The 21,349-nt window shown below is 42.9% G+C and overlaps 1 protein-coding gene across 3 annotated transcripts in view; it reads right to left on the reverse strand.

Annotated features, from left to right (window-relative positions):
• Window positions 1-21,349, reverse strand: part of agrn (agrin) — a 268,675-nt gene that overhangs the window by 8,589 nt on the left and 238,737 nt on the right. For all 3 annotated transcript variants that reach the window (XM_082517913.1, XM_082517914.1, XM_082517915.1), the window contains 10 exons: window positions 19,753-19,968; window positions 17,448-17,677; window positions 15,749-15,883; window positions 13,286-13,376; window positions 12,825-12,989; window positions 12,627-12,738; window positions 9,055-9,171; window positions 6,732-6,915; window positions 5,830-5,917; window positions 1,094-1,318 (listed from right to left, as the gene is read on the reverse strand). In XM_082517913.1, the coding sequence (XP_082374039.1) occupies window positions 1,094-1,318; window positions 5,830-5,917; window positions 6,732-6,915; window positions 9,055-9,171; window positions 12,627-12,738; window positions 12,825-12,989; window positions 13,286-13,376; window positions 15,749-15,883; window positions 17,448-17,677; window positions 19,753-19,968 (1,563 nt within the window). The remainder of the gene's footprint in view (window positions 1-1,093; window positions 1,319-5,829; window positions 5,918-6,731; window positions 6,916-9,054; window positions 9,172-12,626; window positions 12,739-12,824; window positions 12,990-13,285; window positions 13,377-15,748; window positions 15,884-17,447; window positions 17,678-19,752; window positions 19,969-21,349) is intronic.

Raw genomic sequence — 21,349 nt, forward strand, 5'->3', positions numbered from 1 at the left:
GACTTTGAGAAAGTAACTCATGCATTTATTTCATCCAGGCTTGACTACTGGAAAAGCCTGAAGGGCATTTGTTTTTGCACTTTGCACTTTTTGCACTTGAGACCCATGTTTGGTAGTAGTACTAAGCTTATGCATTAAAGTGCATCAGACTCCACCTCCGGGTAGCAACACATATGCAACAGGTTTAGACTTCATAGTTGGCTGCATGGATTAGTGCAAGTTTGCACAATCTAAGGTCTCAAGCATTAAATCTGTTAATGATTGATTTCACACATTTTGTAATCTCTAAGTTACAAAAATGTCCCTGAGGTTCACTAATGTGTGACAAAACATGAAACTCCATGAACGATGAGACTTTTTCAGACTAACATCACATGCATTTTCTGACTGTTATGAAGCTTTTGAGTTTACATAAAACAAGGGGAATACCATAGGTATGCATATATGATATGTCTCGTGAGCCAAGTTTTTGCAGAGGCAAAGTCATTTTCACTTCTCTGGTGAGGCAGAGGTTCTACGGTTTGAAAGTCCCAGTTGTTAAGATTATAGCAATTTAAGCATGTGGTATGTCTACAGCTGTCCTGAGAGGTCAACGACAGTTCAAATGCTCACAGTCTGCTTGGACCTTCGTCTTCACTGCTTGCAGCTATATCAATGTTATTCATACTGTATTTCTATTCTTTTAAATCAAGCATTCTTGCAAGTCATCTACAGAGCAAAATACAGTGATGTGTATGAAAGGGAAATACACATACAAATACGCATTCACTTTTCTTATTTTTTTTACTCATTTATTTCCTGCCTATGTGTGTGTGTGGATATTGCAGGATGTTCTTCCTTTTTGAACATTCATTACCGTGTCAAAGCAATTTGATGCATAATATCATCCTCATGCATGACCAGGCATGAAAATAACGTTAATCTGGAACTAATCAGAGTCATCTCAGTGTGAGGGATCGCTGTGTAGCCGAGGATTCATGCAGGAGATCACGGTGTGCAGCAACACAAACACAATATGGATTAATTCTAATCCTGGTCTAAATGTAAAAGCTTCCATCACTGATCCCCTGTTACCTATCGTCTCCTGTCTTACCTGCTGGCCTTGATGCGTATCCAGCTGTTGGTGTCAACACGCACAGTAGAGCGCAGCACCACGGGTTTGGAGCCCAGGTCATAGGTCATTTGGACATGTCCATCTACAATTGCTAGGGCAATGTAGTCTGAGCGCTCCACGCCCTTTCCGCTCCACAGCACCAGACCCTGGGTCGTGTCAGTTCGGATGCTTAGTTCAAATTTGTTCACCAGCAGAGCCTTCTCGCTAGAAGGAGAGAAAATACATGTTCATTTATTTGTCTGCTACATCAGAAAGATTTCTAATCTTTAACATACCTATGGATATTGCATATAGGAAGCAAGGGTCCTGTGCTGTCGTCTCAAAGGTGCATTACCTGTGATGACATCTGGTTCTATTTGCTTACATATTTAGAAAGAAAACTTTGTAGCTTTAACTCTGCAATCACATGCTAACAGAGTTACCGGGATTTTGAAGGAGAATCAGGATGCTGGGTGAGTAGCAGGGGGCTGTTTCGCTATTAGCTTTTCTACATCCTACTGAGCCTGAACTGCACTGCTGCCTACTGCTTCCTTTGTTGCTTTGTGCATTGCTCTGTGTGTGTTGTTTAGGCAGCTGTTTGATCTCCCGTCTCTTGACTGCTACAGCTGCCAGGGTGATTTGGATGCAGAGACTAGGAGACTTCCCTTCTATCCTTAAGAGGCACTGTAAGCCACTGTCACCGCTGCGCGAGAAAAGTACACAGAGCAATGTGCCTCTGCTGAATTCGTGCACAGACAGACAACACCGCACATCCATGTCTGCATACAAACACACTAACAAAGGTCCTCCGTGAGTCCACCAGAGATACAGCAGACATCCAGGCAATCATACCTCATCATTCAGTCTCTGCACATTTGTTTGCACATCAGCAAAATGGAACTACTTCCAACGTCTTCAAAGGGTATTTAAACACAAAGACAGAGACAAGGTGAGGGCACGTACGACAAAGAACCAACAACACGTGGATTCAATTAAAACAAAAAACAAACAAAAAAACAACACCACAGACCTGGAGATAGATTTGACAAGACAAGACAAGACAGACAACAAGGCAAGGGAGTCAGCACAGCAAACAGGGAAGCACATGGGAGTACAAACAGGACAGGAAATGGGAGGGAATACAGAGAGAATGAGAATAGCAGCTCTCCTTAACCTCGAGGAGATTTTCTTCATTTTTTTTTCCTGTTTATCTTCCATTAAATGATGTCTAAACAAAGCAGCAAGATGATATTTAACTTTGGAGGAAATAAACTTTGAAAGCTCATGCCAAAAATGATGCCAGTCGCCTCAGCAGAAGCAGAGGGGGAAAAAAGGATTTTCTTTTCCAAAAACATGCTTAGGTTACAAACATCGACCCCCTTGATTAACCAAAACTGCTGAGGTAAACAGGAACACACACACACACCAAAAAAAAAAAAATTTCTCCAGAGAGAAAAAAAAAAACTAACAAAAAATACAGCTTAGTGAACCTTCTCCTGGCAAACCCTCAAAGAGCTTACAGGGCCCAATAAATCTCCACTGGAGCGGATTGTCAGTGATAAGGTCAAGGTTATTAAAAGTGCTGAATATATCATGAATAAAACAACGGCGGCCCACAGCGCTCTAGATCTCATATACACCGCAGACTTCATAGATTTCTGCTGTGATGCTGTTTCTTTTTGGAAATGGAAGAGTTTTATCTTCTCGGATTTTTTTCAAAGCTGAAAAAGGCCTCTCAGGGTGTGGACCTACGTTTCAACTCTAGGTGGCAGTAGTGCTTAGAATAATAAAAAGCCATGTGGGAGGACAGCTATTGCAAAGAGACTGCAGCTCTGGATGGATTTGTGCTGTTATCAGAGCTCTTAACTTTTTCAGAATTTATTGAAGCATATGCAGAGGCTCTTTGCCTTTCGTATTGGTAACTCTATCTCAGTAATGGAAACAGTGTTGTCTCTGCGGAGGAGGATTTAGCCCTGTGAGAGGTCGACGAGGGGTTGTCTGGAGGGAAGGGGAGGAATGAGGAGGTGATACGCAAGCCGACAGCACCACATTTTTGATAGCTTTGAGAGACTCACCTCTGGTCGGATGGGTTCTCCAGAGACTCGGGACTTAAGGGAGCAGGGGGAGAAAGTCAACGGCATGCAGTGTAAGCGCAAGGGGCAACAAGGAGAAAGGGAGGGAGGGAGGAGGGGAGGGAGGAGGTCTAGTTTAGGCCTGGAGCTGCAAAAAGCATAACTTATCTGCTCTACTACAATATCGACCACGTCAAGTCGATAACAACTGTTGTGTGATCATAGGAAGAGTGTAGCTTAGCCTTGATAACACCACAACCATAAAAAGGTTCTTAAGGGAACCGCTGAGATTAAGATGGATGACTAACTCTCCAAAATGCCTTGGGATCAAGCATTTTTTAAACGAGTGAAGCATCAAGATTAAGCACATTCATGGTCAGTGTCCACTGAGGTGCAGAGCCCGCTTTAAGTCAGCGTCCAATTATTGACCAGCTCCTTTATATTTATGGCTCTGCACGCTACAGTGCTGCACCAATTACCTTCTGTCCAGAGATGAAAGCAGCGAATGAGAAAAATTGGGCAATTGTCCAAAAATGGGGTCAAGCGCGTATCAGTTGAGAGTCATGGCCAGATATGATTTGTCTCTGAAATAATGGAGCTTGAGCGTAATCGACCTGAGCTTCCAGATATGGAGGAGGAGGAGTGATCAAAGGGGTGCTGTAAATAGTAACCAAAACATTAACCCAGGGTTAAAGTTTGACATTTTGGCCTTAGCGCCACTTAATGGCCAAGAAATGTATTCATTCCTTTTACCAGATCAAATCCCACCCAATTGATTGTGCTCCTTTAGAGTGCTGCACCAAGAGCCTGGTATGGTTAGATTCACCCTCATTGTGGCTCGTAGTAAATGTGACATCCATTAAACTTTTGACAGTCTGGCTTCAAGGACCGCTGTCCCCTGCTGCTAAGTGAGATTGATGCCCATGGCTACACACTGAGGAGAGAGATCTCAATTGGAGGTCTAATCTACAAAGGGAGACAAATCTGTGATTAACATGTCACAGCCTTTCTGTACAGTCGACTCTGTAATTATTCACAATTACAGTTAGAGATCTGGCAAAAATGAAATGACAGAAGCCCTGGCATGGAGTGGAACTCTGGGCGGAATCCAGTCGGCTTAATTTGAGCCGAATTCTGCTTCAGCGCTTTTTAAAAAAAGAGGTTACTTACCGAGCTAATGAGCAGGAAGAAAAACCTTTAATAACTAAGGCATGACCGAGGGTTTTCCCGCGCACAAACTCCACAGGCACCAGAAACTAGGTTGAGTTGTATTTAGTATAACCTCCTCTTGTAGTTTTCAAGGGGTCTCATTCATTTCTCACATTAGCGCTTAATGCCATTCAGCATAAAGCACGTGGCAATTCATTTTGTTTATGAACGAGCTACAACCATGCATAAAATATTGCACATTCTCAGTACAGCAATTCATTTTCTCGGAGGGCTGTGCACAATGCTTATCATGCAAACATTCATGCTTCCCTTTGCACTGAAAGGAAAAAAAGACAGGAGCTAATGACAATGCATGATGCATTAAAAATAAGGAAACCTGTCAAATGAAATTATGGATATGGGCCTTGGATGTGAAAATCTGGCTTTAACGGTTAAGATGAGTTCTGTGTGGATATTAAGACGGGAAACTGAATGTGCTTTAATCTTTGCATTTGGGTTATCAAACATGGATTTTTAAAAAAAAATTTTTTTACTGCTGTTAGTCGAGCTGGATTTGAAACTTGGGTAAATACCCAGTGTTAAAGTCTACTTACTCTGGGATCTCATTGGTCAGTTGGCTTGAGTGAAAAGGAAAGACAGTGAAGGACATTCACATGAAACAAAGACACATGTGGACAAAGACAAGGGAGGTCAAGGACAGAGGACGAACAACTGGAATGCTAACGCCATCAACAAGCAGCAAAGACACATCAAAAGGCACACACGGATATGTGATTCTCCAGCCAGTTGTTTCTGAGTGAGTGTGAGGTATGAGCGTCCACGGCAGCATGATGATCTGCACACCTCTGAGTGTTTGTGTGAGGAGCTGCGAGTCGAAGATATAGAGCCGTATGCTTGACGTCGTTTCAGGCTCGTCACATAAACATTTTTGTTTATTCCAACCTGGAGGCGCTCTCTTGCCAACCTTGTAGATGGATGGAAGACTAAAAATGTCTCATCAGTTGCCTGAAGTGAGTGGATTGCTGTTTTTTTTGTGTTTTTTTTATACAACAGCCCCAGAAATCATTTTCCAACTACGTCATCGGCTTTCTTTCCCCATTACGGGGAGTTAAAATTGAAGCCAACACATCTTTGAAAGCTTGATGAAAAACGGTCATCCACACATGATGACCACATCAAAATAGGATGAGAAGTTTAATCATGTGTGTGCTTACTGTTCAGCATCAGTGCGAGCTACGGGGTAGACCACAGGGCGAACCGAGCATGCTCTGGGCAACACTGTGATTGTTAACTGTCTCGCTAATTAGTGAAATCCTGTCAAAAGCGTAGCGGGACTTGCCACAGACAGAACGATGAGCTATTAGCCCCAGCGCTGATGATATCATCAACACTGTCATCACAGCTTACCACGGGAGAAGATGGAGGGGTTATTTGGCTAATAGCTTCTACAGCAGAGATGGTGGATGATGCTGAACGGACTGTAGTCTTTCTTACCTCCTGGTAACAGCGTTGTGGTACTCGATGAACGTCCGTCCGTCAAAGGCGATGGCCTCGGTCTCGCCAGCAGACTTCTCGTGGATGGCTGTGAAGGACAGGGGCGGGGCGAGGAATGATGAGAGGATGAGATCGCACCAATCAATAAAGATTCAGTTATCAGAGCCGAAGGCAATGAAGTGTGAGCATGGGGTAGGTGGATTGGTGCGTTGGCCACACGCCCAAGGTTAATGGCAAAAGCAACGACTGAGTATGTAAGACAGATTGGCCCCGAACGAGCGCACGTCTGGCAGAGTATCACGAAGATGATGAAAGGAATGCGCAACCCCTTCCTTTCATAAATATTCAGTTGACACAGTTCATCATTTTCGTAAGTGCCGCGTTAGTTTGAGATCAATACATAATGAGAGTGACATAAAAGAGACATCACATGTCTAATATTGGCATTATTACCTCGCAATGGCAGAGCACAATGGAAATAAAGGTCTTATGAGCAGAAAAAATTGAGACTCATATTTTACCTTCTATAGAGGCAAGCCAAGAACAAGCAGTGTTACATGAAGCATCACTGATTTCAGTGCCACTCATACTATGCTTTAAAAGCAGCCCAAAATGCTATGCTTCTGGAGTAAAACCAGATCATCTTGGATGAGGAAATAGAACAATTTGTACGGTTACAGTGATTCACTGAAGCCGCGCAAAAACATGATAAGGTAATCTCAACCCAGCAAGTATTGTTAGCCACTGGCTTACACAAAGAGAAATCACACTGGTCCTTAAAGTAGGGGTAGGAAATGTGTTTAAGAACTGAGATTTTCTCTGGTTCATTCACTCGGATTAGGATAAAGCCAAATGTAATGTATGTGTTAGGACAGATGACAAAAGATGGCAGCGGTACTCACTGTTCTGGCAGTGCTGCCCTGAGAAGCCGCTGAGGCATTCGCAGTTGTAAGTGTCCAGCTGAGGTTTGCAGCGGCCACCGTTGTGACAGGGCTCCCTGGAGCAGGGGTGATTCTGGAACATGGCTACGCTGCTGGAGCGCAAGGCATTCTCCTCCCTGAGGATGGGCGTACCCATCAGAGTGATCTAGAAGCAGTGCACACAGGGCGTTATCAGCAGGTGTTACCTCAGTCTGGCTTCGAAGACGTTTACGAAACAAAAAGCATGCATCTCGGCAACTAGCGACGTTCTCGCTAGTGGCCGCATATTTCAAAAGGCACCGGGAGGAAATAAATTGGATCTGAGCCACAGTGGAGAGTCATATTTGGGATTTCTGAGATAGTACATCACTAAAATCAAATATCAATTATTAAATAAGCAGCAAAATAAAAATGTGGAAAACATCACGATGACTCAGTGGTTTGATTGTACTTAACCAGGGATGTCAAACTCATTCTACATCGTGGGCCATCTTTGATCTTTGATCCTAAGCGGGCCGGACCAGTGAGACTCCTGAGATATTTTAATATAACAAAAAGTAGTGCAATTTCATCAATACAGCTTTTCTACATGTTGATTTTGCTAATTTTGGCTTAAACTGTAGTAAATAAATCTGTAAAAATAGAGAAAAAAGTCTGTCAGCTCAATGCACAGAACGTCTTGTAATAAAAAAATGGAAAATATTTGTTAATTAGAGAATGTCTTTTTTCTTTTCTTTCTTGTTTTTTTCAATGTAAAAATCATAATTTCTGTAGTCTAATTGTTAATCTCTTACTTATTTACTGGTGTAATGTGAATGTCCACACAGTTAAAATGTGCTCCTTCACATTTTCCAAAGATATTCTGTGGGACAGATTTTTTGTCAATCTTTGACGGATTGATACTGGCCCCCGGGCCTTATGTTTGACAGCCCTTTACTTATTAGTAACCAGGCAAAAACAAAATCTAAAAATATATTAAGATATTTTTTTCTCCAGATGTTGTTGAATCCTGTTTGGAGCAAAGAAATATAGGATATCATCCTTTTCTGACTAGGCCACACCCATTTCACACCAAACAGGATTGTGTTGTCTTATATATATATATATATATATATTAAAAAAAACACAGCTCTTGTACGCAGGTGTCTTCTGTATTCGATCAGTTATTTCACTGAGATTTCACTGTTTGTCTTTGTGTTGACCTTCAATAAAGAACAGAGCATACTGGACATAATGTGCAGTAAATACATGCTACATAGTTCAGTGGGGCTAGCTTTATAGCAGTGTGTGTGTGTGTGTGTGTGCGTGCGTGCGTGCGTGCGTGTGTGTGTGTGTGTGTGTGTGTGTGTGCATGCGTTTGGAGACAAATCAACAAAATCTTATAAACACTCCTCATTTACTATTTTTGAAGACATGCATTTATGTAATAGTCTTAGTGACCTTTCTTTGAAGTGCTGCATTTACAATATAATTCTTGTCATGCTCGTATGCCTATTACCTCTGATAAGTCGTTTAAGGTATTAAAATTATCTGATTAAATTCTCGCCTCCTTAGCACACCACTTGAAGATTATCATTTACCACTCTTGATTGTTATCCAAAGGAACACATCCATGAAGGGTTTTGTGTTTTCTGCCGAACCATCCTTAAATCTAATTATGGCGACACATCCTACAAGTAAATAAATGCGTACAGTGAGGCTGTAGATTCAGTTTAACACGCACCTCTGAAGACGAATCCCCTGCTGCTGCAGACCGAAAATTGCCTCCGAAAATTACAACACGCGTGTTAAACAGTACACCAGACTCGGAATACTTCCTCATAATTAATTATTCCCTACAGGCCAAGCAAGACAAACGCCACATTTAGCTTTTGATTTGCTCGAAACTGTCAAGGGAAAGTTTGGAGAGGATAACTAATGACAACTTTGCGCAAACAGTAACATCCAGCCTTTGTTCTACCAAGTTATTTTTGGCACTCTGAGATGAGATTTTTGCTGGAAAGTGGAGGAAGAAAAAAAAAACTGGAAAGTTGTCAGGGAAAGATCTGAGAATAGCAAAATGGAAAGACTTCAAAAATGTGCATTCTATTATTAGTGTGCACTAATCCAAATGAGCACAGCCACTGTCCGTCACAGAGTGAGCTCATAATGGAAAATTACTAATGCGAGGGCTTATAGCAGTACAGCGAGTAACTTATCGCTGGACTTTGCTGCTGTATGTCTAAGGTCATTAAAATAACATAGAATCGAAAATATGAGTTAATGACACATTAATTCGTTTACAAAGAGACATGTATAAATTTACCTGCTGGACTGTTCCCTTGAAGCCTTCCGTAAGTGCAGCGGCTCTTGCTAGTCGGCTGTAATCGGGAGCTCCACCAACAAAAAGAGACTCTTTCAGGTTAAGATCTACGTGCTGGTTCTGATGAGAAAGGACACAGACACGTTTCAGCTGATGAGCCAGCGATGCACCCCGCAAAAATAGCTCTACATCTACCTCTGTATGTCTTTATTGACTCTTTCCCATAACCCATCATCAACTTTTCTCAAGAGTTTCCTATTCAGAACATATTGGTTTATACTTTTACCGCAGTCAAGGGAGCCAGGAAATAAATTGCATCCTTTTACCCAAGATATACAGACTGAGATTAATACACATACCACATTTACAGACATGTCACAAATGTCCCATAAAAAAAGATTTAATACTAAAGCCAGCAGAGGCTTTAACTGAACTTCCTTGCCTTCCTTCCACGCCAATACACTTGATACATTACAACATAATTGATTTCTGTGTCTCTCAGAGAGAGTGGTCAATTATCCTCTATCTGTGCGACATAAAAAGAGACTACAAAGGAAAATCAGAAGCAGGCTGGGCTGGAGATATGGATGGTTCTTTACAGACATCTCTAATGAATGGCTGATTATAAGCACCGACCTTTCAAACGGTTGAGTGTGGAGACACATTAATTGCAATTCATTTGTGCAGCAGGCGGCTATGAAATTCGATTCTTTCCACCAAACCTTTGGAACAATTGCTTTGCATTAGCAAGGTGCCTCTTTGCTACTTTTGCATGGGAGAACTGGCCCACTTCAGAAGGAAGGAATTAATGATCTTTATTTTATGTAGGGCAGTAATTGCCAGAGGGTTAAAGTGGAGTTAATTGTTGTAAAAATGATGGAAGGGGCCAAATAAACTGGCTTTGTGCAGGCAAGCTGGCATCAGGCTGGCTTTTATTTAGGATGGGATTTGGAGTGCGGGAGGCTGTGGTGCTTGGCTGAAGCCCGGGGCTGTGTCGCTGCACCTTGAGCCGCTTCCAGCTGAGATAGAGCAGAGACTTTGGCCAAAGCGGCTGGACCCAGTTGTGGCTGTTGCCTCTAGGCTTTGCCAAAAGTTGTCACCAAACTGTAGGGCAAAGATGGCCACCTCAGGCTCTGTATGCAGACATTACTGCTCTACAACACCCATCTACTCTGCAGATAGAGTTACAGAAACATACTGCACCTTCCCTGAGATCTTACCCCTTCATAGAGTGATACTCTGGAATTTAAGTACTCACTATCTATGTCAAGCTACACTTCTATGACGCTAAGTGAAACTGCATGCAATGGAATGGTAGATCATGTTCTAAGTTTTCCCCCTCTTCCAGGTAATAATAACCACCTGTTGAAAGAGGATGGCTGGTTCCATGGGGTGATTCTTGCTCAGTGATGTTCAGTGAGACTTGTGTCGTAATGGGTAAAAGAGTGAGCGAGTTCATGATATTATGGAGGATTGTTCTTGTGCATAAAAGTGAGAGCAGATGACAAAAGAACAGCCAGGCTTGGCTTAGCACCTCACCGTCTCCTACGGTATATATCCTCCTCGCCTCCCATGTCTTCGCTCTCACTTTCCGACAGGCACGCGGCACTGGCGTGATATCCCCGCCTACGGCAGACTAATGAAGACGTTTCTTTGTTGCTAAAAACAATGGCCATCGCAAAGATGGCTGCTTCTTTTCCTTCTTACCTCCCACCTTCCCACCCCCACAGCAGATGGACCGAGGTGAAAGCCAAACCTTGTTCTTTAGGAGCATCTCCTCTTTGGTGCTGTGTGTGCGTTTATGAGCTTATGAAAATGGCAAAGTTGTTCTACAGAACTGGCACCTTTAAAGCTGCCTGCAGCTCTGCAGAAGTACCCTTTTTTTGGTCTGTGCAGTTGTTGCATGAAGAGATGAGGGTAAGAGGACACAGCGAGGTGGCTCAAACAAAATGCGGGGCTGAGGTGTGACTGGGACTTGTCTAATTACCTTGCGTGATTTCTTATTTCCAGACAGCACATCATAGAGAAGGAAAGAAAATAGGGAGGAAGAGAGTTATTAGGGTAACTAGAAAGTGTCTGTGCACAAAGGAGCATGCAGATCTAGGCAAATGCAAAAGCTCACAAAGCACACACGTACTATAACACACGCACCTGCAAGAGTATTAAAAAAAAAAAGCCGCTGTGAAGCACTGACATGTGAGACAGACACGTTAAACAAGAATATAAAATGTGGACAGCACACCTTTGCATTATATACATACACACACATGAAACCACAAAGCTGTGCAAGTGCGTATTTACACTAGAGAACATGAATGCAAATAAGACAGTAAGTCTAAGAAGGCCGTGCATGAAACATACGATGCCATTAGCAAAAGATGAAAAGGAGGAAAAAAAAAAACACTTCATGGATGAGAGTCTATGAATAGTGCCACTTAACCCAACCTCATTTATAGACCACAGCCATTCAATATGAGGTGAAGTAGATTATTATTTCTGTTATCCGAACCTTTGAAAGTTTGTAGTTCATTACGTCAGCAGCCTGAACAGACTTTGAAATGAACATGCTATATGCATCCATATATGTTCCTGTGTGCGACCACCTTTGATATGATATAGGTTTCTCTGAGCAAAGCGTATTGTAACGCCTTCCTGGTTCTTAGCGCTGAAGTGGGAGAGAATTAGCTTAGAGCAATACTGGATAGGGTCTCTGCAATGAGCTCCATAACTAGTCTCAGCTCATCCCTTGCGTCCTACCAGCCCCCCACTCATCTTCGCTTTTCCCTTGCTCTCTTTCTTTAATAAGATTTTCTGCCTCCGTTGCTGGAGTAAAACACAATTACCATACGGACGATGGGGAGGCAGAGGAGGGGTGACTGAGCAGCGAGAGAGAGGGGAAAAAAAGAAAAAAGCAGTGTTGCATCTTAGAGGAAGTTGATGGAGTTGACAGAGTGCATGTTCACAGTCACAAATTACACTGTTTAATATAATTGGATGACTTGCAGACTTATCAAACTATTAGATCGCCTTCATTTGGAACCATGTACCTGCTTTATTAGTCTAGTCGCCGGGTTTAAAATTTTCATTACGCACTCTCTCGCTGCTGCTATCTCCTTGATCTGCCTCCACCTCCCTAGGCAGCACCCTCAAAGGCTGGATTTATGAAATTGACTGTATACCAGCAGAAAAGGCTGCTTTTTGAATTTGGTAGGTAATGCTAACTTTTATCTCTAGAAAATCAGGAAGCTTGAAGAAGTATTACAAAATTAAGACTGCCCCTTCTATATTTACAGCTCTCCCTCTTGCATTGCTGGATTTCTGGAGATAGCTGCATACTTTAGGTTAGAACAAACTATACGCTCTGGGACTGTGTACAAAAAAAATCAGCAAAACTGGGTAAGCAGTAACTTGGACACTACTTATAGGGGCATGATGTGGCGTAGATGAGGCATAGGCACACAGAGGGGTATATACACATATAAATACAGGCAGACATAAGGGTAAGGATAGCACTGGCCCCATGCTAAAAGCAAGATAACCATTAGCAGTAGCTTGGTGGGTTGCGGTTTTCTTACTGGTGCCTCTCCTCGGACAGCACCCTTCTTGTTCACCATGATCTCTCCTTTGCGGTTGGAGCGCTCCAGGTTGATGGTGTTCCACACATTCAGCTGGATCCGTTCTTTACTCCTGAATCACACACATGCACAGTTTTATATTTCTCTGTTTTCTTGTTTGATAACTTAAACCCTCTTAGATTCTCAAGTCGTGGTAACCTTATGGTGGCAGGTCCCTTCCCCAGGTCGTAGCGAAACTCCAGGAATCCACCGCTCAAGGACAGTGAGATGAAGTCTCCTCTTCCATCTGATTTTTGGCCGTTGTAAAAGATCAAACCATTGGAGTCGTTGGCCATGAAAACCACTGTCATGCTAACCTTTTGACTGCAGATGTAACAGAAGCAAAACACACACGTGAGTTTAAGAGGATCTCCTAGAAACATCTCCTAGATGTTTTTCTGTGTCTGGTGCATCAACACTGTTTCTCCAGTATATAAAGACATTGTATGTTCTACATGCTCACACTTAGACAGCATTACTTGTTTCCGTCATTGTCAGTTCAGTCCAGGCTTAAAGAAGGGTGTTGGCTTTAGGCACAGAACAAGCTCAGTCTGTGAGACCTACGTGGTATCCGGTGTTCAATAATACATGTGGGTTTCACACTGAGGCATGGGACTTACCGCAGATCGTGCCCGTACAGATGTAGCCCCTTCAGCTCCAGGTAAGAGTCTCCGTTGAACAGTGGCATGTAAGCCCCTTGCCTCTCAACCACTGGGGGGAAAAAAAAACAAAGAGACGGTATTGAACCGCAGGTGTCGTTTTTGCTGCTGACAAAATTGAAATTCAGGGATAGTCAGTACATCTTTGAAGAGCCTGTCAGCATTAAGGAGAGAGATGGATTTGTGTTTTTATAGCTTTTGGGATTAAGACTTTCTCCTGACGGAAATTCAAACAAAAAAATTAAATAAATTAAAAAACCCTTATGTCAGACTGATTACACAGCCCGCCACTGTATAACAAAGGACCTTTGGAGACATGCGGAGTTTAACACCACAGCCTGGGACCTATCAAATAATGTGGCTATTGTATTTTGGCAGGCCTTTTTACAAATTCATGTCTTAGCAACAGGGTCTACGTCTGGCTGTCCCGTCTTTTGGCTGTCTGGAGTGATTAGGACAGGCACTGTGCCATCCCGCTAACAAGTAGCTTGACATTAAAAATCATTCAAGTGTCACTGTGGGAGTATGTGTTTATGGTGTTGCTTGCAAAAGCTACAATCACTGAGAGGAATGTGCCACGCTAGATGCTCACACATATACACATACCTATCTATGTAGCCGGCAAGAAAGCTTTTACTCGTAATTGGCTGGGATTAGTCAGGATGGGGAAGGGAGACATAGAAGAGAAAGCTAATTAGCTATTGTGCAGAAGACTGCTAATGATGATGACGGCACGCACCGCGCAGGAGACGGAAAAAGAGTCTGGTGCACGCAACAAGGAATCCTTTGCTAAAGTGAACACTTTAAGAGCTTCTCAGAATGTAGTTTCCTATAGAGCAAGTCTGGAGGGTTTTTCTTGTTTTTTACCTAGCGCTCGAACTGAAAGCACATCGATCAATAGGTGAGCAGAGGGCAAGGCATTGGAAGAGGCTGGATGACCAGGAAAGCTGCATGATGCGTGGGTGACTGAGTTTGACGACTAAGAAAATTTCCGTCAAGTTAAAGTTTCCACAGCTGGTCTTTGGTCTTTAAGTCAGAAGCGGCATTTAGCGAGCCGTTGCTTCTATTGCTAAGTCAGTGGCAAGCTCTGTGGCAATTTTGTTGATGGTGGAGTAATGACACCCAATTAGTACTTCTAATAAACCCACAGTATCAAAAAATGAAATGGCAACAAGCCGCTTGAATACACAAAAAAGAAAATCTCACACAAAGACCTAGCTTAATGTAACTGACAAGCCCCCTTTTTTTGGTCTGTGTGTGTACTGCCTCAATCCTAATGATTGTGCTTCCATCACTAAATTGTAATGATTTACACTATGACAGGGTAAAAGCATTGAGTAAAGTAGGCCATTCAGTACTACTGGAACACCCTTGAGAAAAGTCCTTGACTGTGAATATTATAGCAGCGAGCTACACTGACAAACCCCTGGTGGAATTGAAATGGAAGCCACAGCTCAGCTAAACCTGCGCGCACACACGCGCACATGCTAAGATACAAACACTTCATATTACGACCAATTCACCTTCAGGCTTCTGATGAGAGCGCTCTAAGCTACCTGTCTTTTTAACTGTTCTCAGTGCAGCCCTCAGAGGGGATGTCCGCCTGGCTGCCACCTTATCTCTGAGCTCCTCTCGGGGGCTGACACTCTGGCTGACTGACGCTCCCATTAATCACCGCGGGCAGGAAGGACTGATGCGATTAGTCATCTCATTGATTCGTGTGAAAAAAATAGCCTTTTGGAATGGGAGACGCTCCCGCTCACATGGCATTGATTTTGGTTCGCCTCAATTTATTTTAATCACCTGCTAACTTGGACTCGAGGCGAAGGAGAAAGAGGCTATTCCCATCTGGGTTTTTTTCCGAATACCCAGGGTTACAAGGTTGCGCGTTTCTCTTTTGCATCGGAATATATTCTTTTTAATTCACACTTGCAGAAGTCAACTTCTGCAAGCATTCATGACAACAAAGGAAGGGAGGGATAAACATGAGTAGACTTCAGAATGCCACACCGCCCAAAGTGCTAATGATGAACTTCAAAAGCAGCTGAGCTGTGCTCCGGTCTTTTTCCCAGCAGCGGCCTGGTTCTGCCATGTGAAACTAAGTACCAACAAACATGTTTGAACACAACACCTGTGGGCAGAAAGGCAGGGAGGGAGGCGGCATCCTACCCACTAACAAGCGTAGCAGAGTCGATGTGGTGAATGGCCCGACGGGGCCAATCATCTACCTCAGTTCTGTATGCCACCAACCCTCCCTTTCCCTTCCACCCTGAAGGCTTTTGCACCCCCCCCTTCTTCTGCATTTGATCTCCTTTTTCGATTCAGCGGGAATGGAAATGTCACAGAAGAGGGAAAATAGGCATGGAGGAGGGTGCTACACAGCAGACTCCAGACCAAAACTCTGTTGTGTCCGGGAGAGATTACCGTTCTCGCAGTGTCTTCCTTCACGTCCCATGGGGCACTCGCATTTGTAGCCTCCCTCGGGCTGTGCCTGGCACTGGGAAGACGGATGGCACCTGGTGGGGCTGCACGGGTCGTGGACGTCGGCACACGTTAGACCTGGATGTAGACACAAAAATGTCAGAAGGGAACCACCAAGGAAACATGCAACAAGCGCCAACGTATTCAACCACTGACTCTTTTGTATTCCACTTGAAACGAGGGGAAGACAGAAAAAGGAGAGAGAAGCGGGTGTATGAGGATTTCCTCTGTAATAGAGGTCATTTTCTAATAGGATTTAGAAATATTACACGTCCAGATTAAACAGTGGAGAGCCTTCCTGCCACGCCGCCATGTTTCTAGGCCAACGCCAACTGTGGGAAAGGCTAGCAGGCGTCTGGTGGATGATGGGTTTGCCCTCTGCCACAGCCCATCTGAATTCACCCGTTATTACTTTAGCAGTCAGAGCCTGTGGTGAGGCGAGTGCTTTAATGAACCCCATCCACGCTGAGCTCACAGGGCTCCCCCGTTTTCCTCACTCCTGCGTTTGGAAGCTGTATTTTATCCTCCACTCTTAGCTCCTCGCCACCATGGCTCTTTTTCACATCTATTCTTCCTCTCTCGTCTTTTTAACTCTATTACTCTCTCCCCTCTCGCATTCATCCAGCTGTCCTGACATGCCCTCCCTCTAACTACAACTCTTCCCGCCCATTTGTTCTGTCTTCTCTCTTTCTGCGATCTGTCCTGTTCCTTCGAGATAGCCAATCTTGGCCACTTTTAAATGGACATCGTGACAAAATTAACTTCAATCTGAGGGCGCAGGCATCGGTCCAATTCTCATTAACACCATTTGTTGTACACTGGGTTGCTAGCATAACTTCTGTCACAGCAGTGCTTCTTCAGATTTACATGCCTCCCCAAGCTTCTCAGCACCAACAAAAACATAAAGGCAACAGTAATACAACGCAATACTTTATTGATCCATATTGTATATTCAAGGAAAATGGCTCTTAAACCTCGACTGACAGGTTGTTTCAATAACCATTAACCTGCCCCCATTTGTGGGTGAAATCCTTTACTATTCGAGCATAAAAGTTAGATCTGACAATTAAATTGCTTCTTGTGTGAAACTTTCCGCGGTAAGCTGCAGTATAACCAGCGAGGGGCACGCTTGGCTAGGCCCTGCTGGTGTCTGCTCTTAACTATATTCTCTCTCTCAGCTGCTTGTTAGTTGCCATCTGCTGGAGGGAGAAAAAGACGAGGAAAGGAACAGTGGAAGGAGAGATAGGCCAAAGGCCAATCACAGAGAATTAGTTCAAAGTTTTTCGTGTTCCTTGCACTGCGTCAACATTTAAACTCCCATTTCTGTGCTGGACACACAGATTTGATAGTGTTTACAAAATGACTTGCAGCGCTGCTGCTGGGGGCATGAGTTACACTGTCAAATTAGCCTGTCAAGCTTACTTAGGATTTGTGAGTCAGGCATGACCACAGTGAATCCCTGTGGAGAAGGCAACACTGAGATGTATTAGCAGAATTTTAACTACAAGGTGTTAGGAAAGTTTGAAGGTTACATATGAATAAGGCATATTTTCTACTTATTTCCCCACGCTTATACTGGAACCAACTTCTCAGAACTCCATGACTGTCCATAACTATTAGGAAAATCTGCTCAGCATCTTACCCCAGAATCCTTTGCTGCACTTGCAGTGGAACATCTCGGCCTCCTTCACCTGGCAAGCACCGCCATTCTTGCAGGGATTTGGCAGGCAGGGGTTGTTGCCGCATTCACCCACCCCGCTGCCGTACAGACTTTCGCCCCCGTTCTCCTGCAGGTTGAGGTTCCGGTTGTTGACATCTAACATGCGGATGCAGCCCACCAGACCGACTGCCAACCCTGTCCTCTCCTTTACACTGAAGACAGACAGGGGGGAAAAAAAGTTACACTACTAAAGCTAACTGAATCACACTGAACCTGCAGTGAAGAAATGCCATACTCTATGAAGTATTGTTAATACACTTCATTATATTTTCATAAAGGAAGAGCTAGATGAAGACTTTTCCAAATTCACCTCGGATGTTGACCTTTTTTTCTCGAACATCTGATCATTTCTGATCAAAATCAAACAAACTGGTTAATTACTACTATTACTGACACCGGCTTTGTACCAGGGATGCCACAATATCATATCACATAATTACAATCATTCACATAAATGGCATTATTTTAACCATAATTCCAAAAGAAGTTGGGACACTGTGTAAAATAGGTGTGTAATTAAAAATAATAATAAAATAATAAACATTTTATTTATATCACTTTCTCATATTTACCTCATATTTTATTCACAGGAAAACATGTGAAGTTAAAATGCACCATTTTAATTAAAACAAAAGGTCATTTTGATTGTGATGACAGCAACGTGTAGCATCACAAGAGAGACCAGTTTCCGGACTTTTGGGAGAGGAGAGTTATCCCATTTTTGTCTGATATAGGATTCCAGCTGCTGAACAGTCCTGGATCTTCTTTGTTATATTTTTATTTCATCCTCCCTATCGCTGCCAGTTCCACAGGCACTAATGCACCTCCATAGATCTCCTCTTTATTCTGGCGGACACAGCGTCCATGTTTTCCAAAAAGAGTGTCAAATTTCAAATCGGCTGATCACAGAACAGTTTTCCATTTTGTCTCAGTCCATTTTAAAGCTTTGACCCGGAGAAGACGACGGCGATTCTCGATCATGTTCACATATGGCTTCTTCTCTGCATTGTAGAGCTTTAAGCAGCATTTGTATAGTTAAAGCTCAGACACAGTGATTTGTGTAAGTGTTCCTGAGCCTGTCCAGTGATTTCAACATACTGTGCCCCTCTTAGACACCCTTTTTAAACCCAATCACGTCACCGACCTCTAATATGATTAACCTAATTAGTTGCAAAATTGCTCCTCCAGCTGTTTCTTTTTAGTACCACTTACTTTTCCAGCTGCCCCTCTCCAAACTTTATTGAGACACTTTGCTGCGATCAAATTGTTCGAAGACAAATGAGCAAGATTTTTCATTAATCAGTAAAATGTTTCCTGTGTTTAGATTTGCAAGTCACACTGTCCCAACTTTTTGGGAATTAGGGTCGTACATTAATTGTACACGTATAAATAAACAGGTCAAAACACCTTCCATCAACACAGTGTTAACTAAAACAATATTACTAGCATGGAGTGGGGGGCAGATAGTTTGAGTGTGTCCACAGGCTTGCAACTAATGACTCTAATACACTGCGATTTGATGCCTACTGTCCGTGTCCTCAGCTAGCTGCAAGCTCTGGGGCTGAAAAATGAAGCAAACAAAACAAATCCCAAAGTGCCAAAAACTGCAATTCTTTGAACTTCCGATTGAAGCTGTACTAAAAGCAGATTCCCGTGTTTAAATTCCCAACTTTACAGCAAATTTATGACTTAAACGTTTCTACTAATTTTATAACATGAAGAATTTTTTTTTCATAAAAGCAATTTATTTTAAATATTCCCATATTGTTATCCTCCTACTCTTTAGTGCACTTCTATTAAGACCAATGGATGAACAAGCAGCAGATGGGGAAAAAACAAATCGAAGATGGGGCCGCGCTCTATGAAACCACTCTAGGCAACTATCCTCACATGACTTAACGGAAGGTACCAGATGAATACAAATAACGGCAGTCGATTTATCAAAAAGCTGCACATGGCTAATTTTTCCCTCAAAAGTCTCCGACTAGGTTACGGGCCACTGAAGTGGGATTAACATTAGTTAACTCTACACTGAATAAAAAAATGGCAAATCAGCAAAATTAGCATAAACAGAAAACTTGATTGGTGCCGCTTGGAATTAGCTAGATACTGAATATATAAAAGCTGTAGAATGAAATATTAAAATGAGCCACAGATGATGGACTTTGTGTCTGCACATCACTATTAACACAATGGTGTGACTGTAACTGCAATTCCAAGGTCTTACTCTTGCTTGATGTCCTCAGGCACTCCTCCGATGAACAGGTTGGTGTCGAGGTTGAGGCCATCTGTGCCCCGTGGGCTCTCGCCCTCGATGTGTGGCTCGCTGTCCACGCTGAGCATGGCGTTTCGGCGGTTGCGAGTCACCACCAGCTGATGCCAGCGGCCTTGACTGATTTGAACTTTGCTGAGGGCCGTGCCTGTGCCCGAACCTGTGTTGAACCTGAAAAGGGATGATACAGAATAAGTTAGACACCTCACTTTACCAAAAGATCCCTCTATTTCTGCTGACTTTGACACTTTCATCAGGCAGGTATTTTATTTTTCAAAATATCCAACTTGACTACAATGACTACAAGAAATCTGCTCATAATGCTCAACAAGACAAAGGTGGAGGAAAGAAAGAAGATACAAAAGTGTTTATTTGGAATTTCAGACTGGAGCATGTGACTGAAATGACTGGAATCACATCCTCATTTTTAATTCAACCTTTTTTCTAATGAGGTTTTGTTGAGAGAAAAAGGCCGTATGATCACAGAAAAGAGCCGTCGTGTATGTGCACCCACACATATGGTAGCATTATCGCAACCTGAGAGCAATTATCTGCCACAAATAATTAGTTCTTCTCCCCACGTCTTGGATTTGCAGAGCTGTGGGTGGTAATCTCACAGCTGTATTTCTAGAATTGAGGCAGAGCTCTATTTGAAAGCACAAGTGACTAATGATCTCCTTTAGTTTGCTATTGATTTTACCCTGAATAGAGCAATCTAACCTGGCCAGGTTGGGAGAAACTGAAAGACCTTGCAGGGGTCAGGGTGAAATGTGAGAACCAGAAAGACAAGGGAAGCTAACATTAGAAATAAAAGGTCCGAAAAAGATGCACTGCAGCATCTCTAATTAGCTCATTCTTGTCTCTTCTGAAGATGTTCCCGTCCCCAAATGATTTTTTATTCATACGTCTCCGGCAGAGAGAAGAGATTAGTGCTAGTGTTTTTGCAGGTTTCTGGCAGGAAAAGTCTCGTCTCTCATGAGACTAGATAAGACCTGCAGTTACTGTCAGCTTCAGTTTAAAGTGTAATACTAGATATTTTGCCCACATAAATCTCCAGTGTGCATGTTAAAGGGGCAAAACACCAGTTTTACATCAGGATCAATTTCCTAACGGTGACCCAGCCTGACTTTAAGGCTACGTTCACACTGCAGGTCTTAATGCTCAATTCCGATTTTTTGATCAAATCCGATTTTTTTGTCTGCTCGTTCACACTACAAATAAAATGCGACAGCAAACGCGCTCTAGTGTGAACGCTCAAAGCGGCCCGCATGCGCAAAAGAAGATGTCACACACAACGCGCTCTGTTTAGACCCAGAGCAACAGTATTGTTTGACTGATGGCCCTTAATATAAAGACTTCGGACTTCACGTTTCCCAATTTTTGCTTTAAGTTATTTTGTTATTTACATAATAATGTAAATAACCTAATAATGATCCTTATTGCTGTTTAAGAGAGGAGCGGTGCTTCAAAGGATAGTTGCAGATTTCTGTCAGAATCTGCAGATTATACAGTACAAATAAAATGTTCACGTTGTCTTCCCAACAGTTTCACT

This window comes from Aulonocara stuartgranti (assembly GCF_965226115.1).
Source record: "Aulonocara stuartgranti genome assembly, chromosome: 20".
NCBI lineage: Eukaryota > Metazoa > Chordata > Actinopteri > Cichliformes > Cichlidae > Aulonocara > Aulonocara stuartgranti.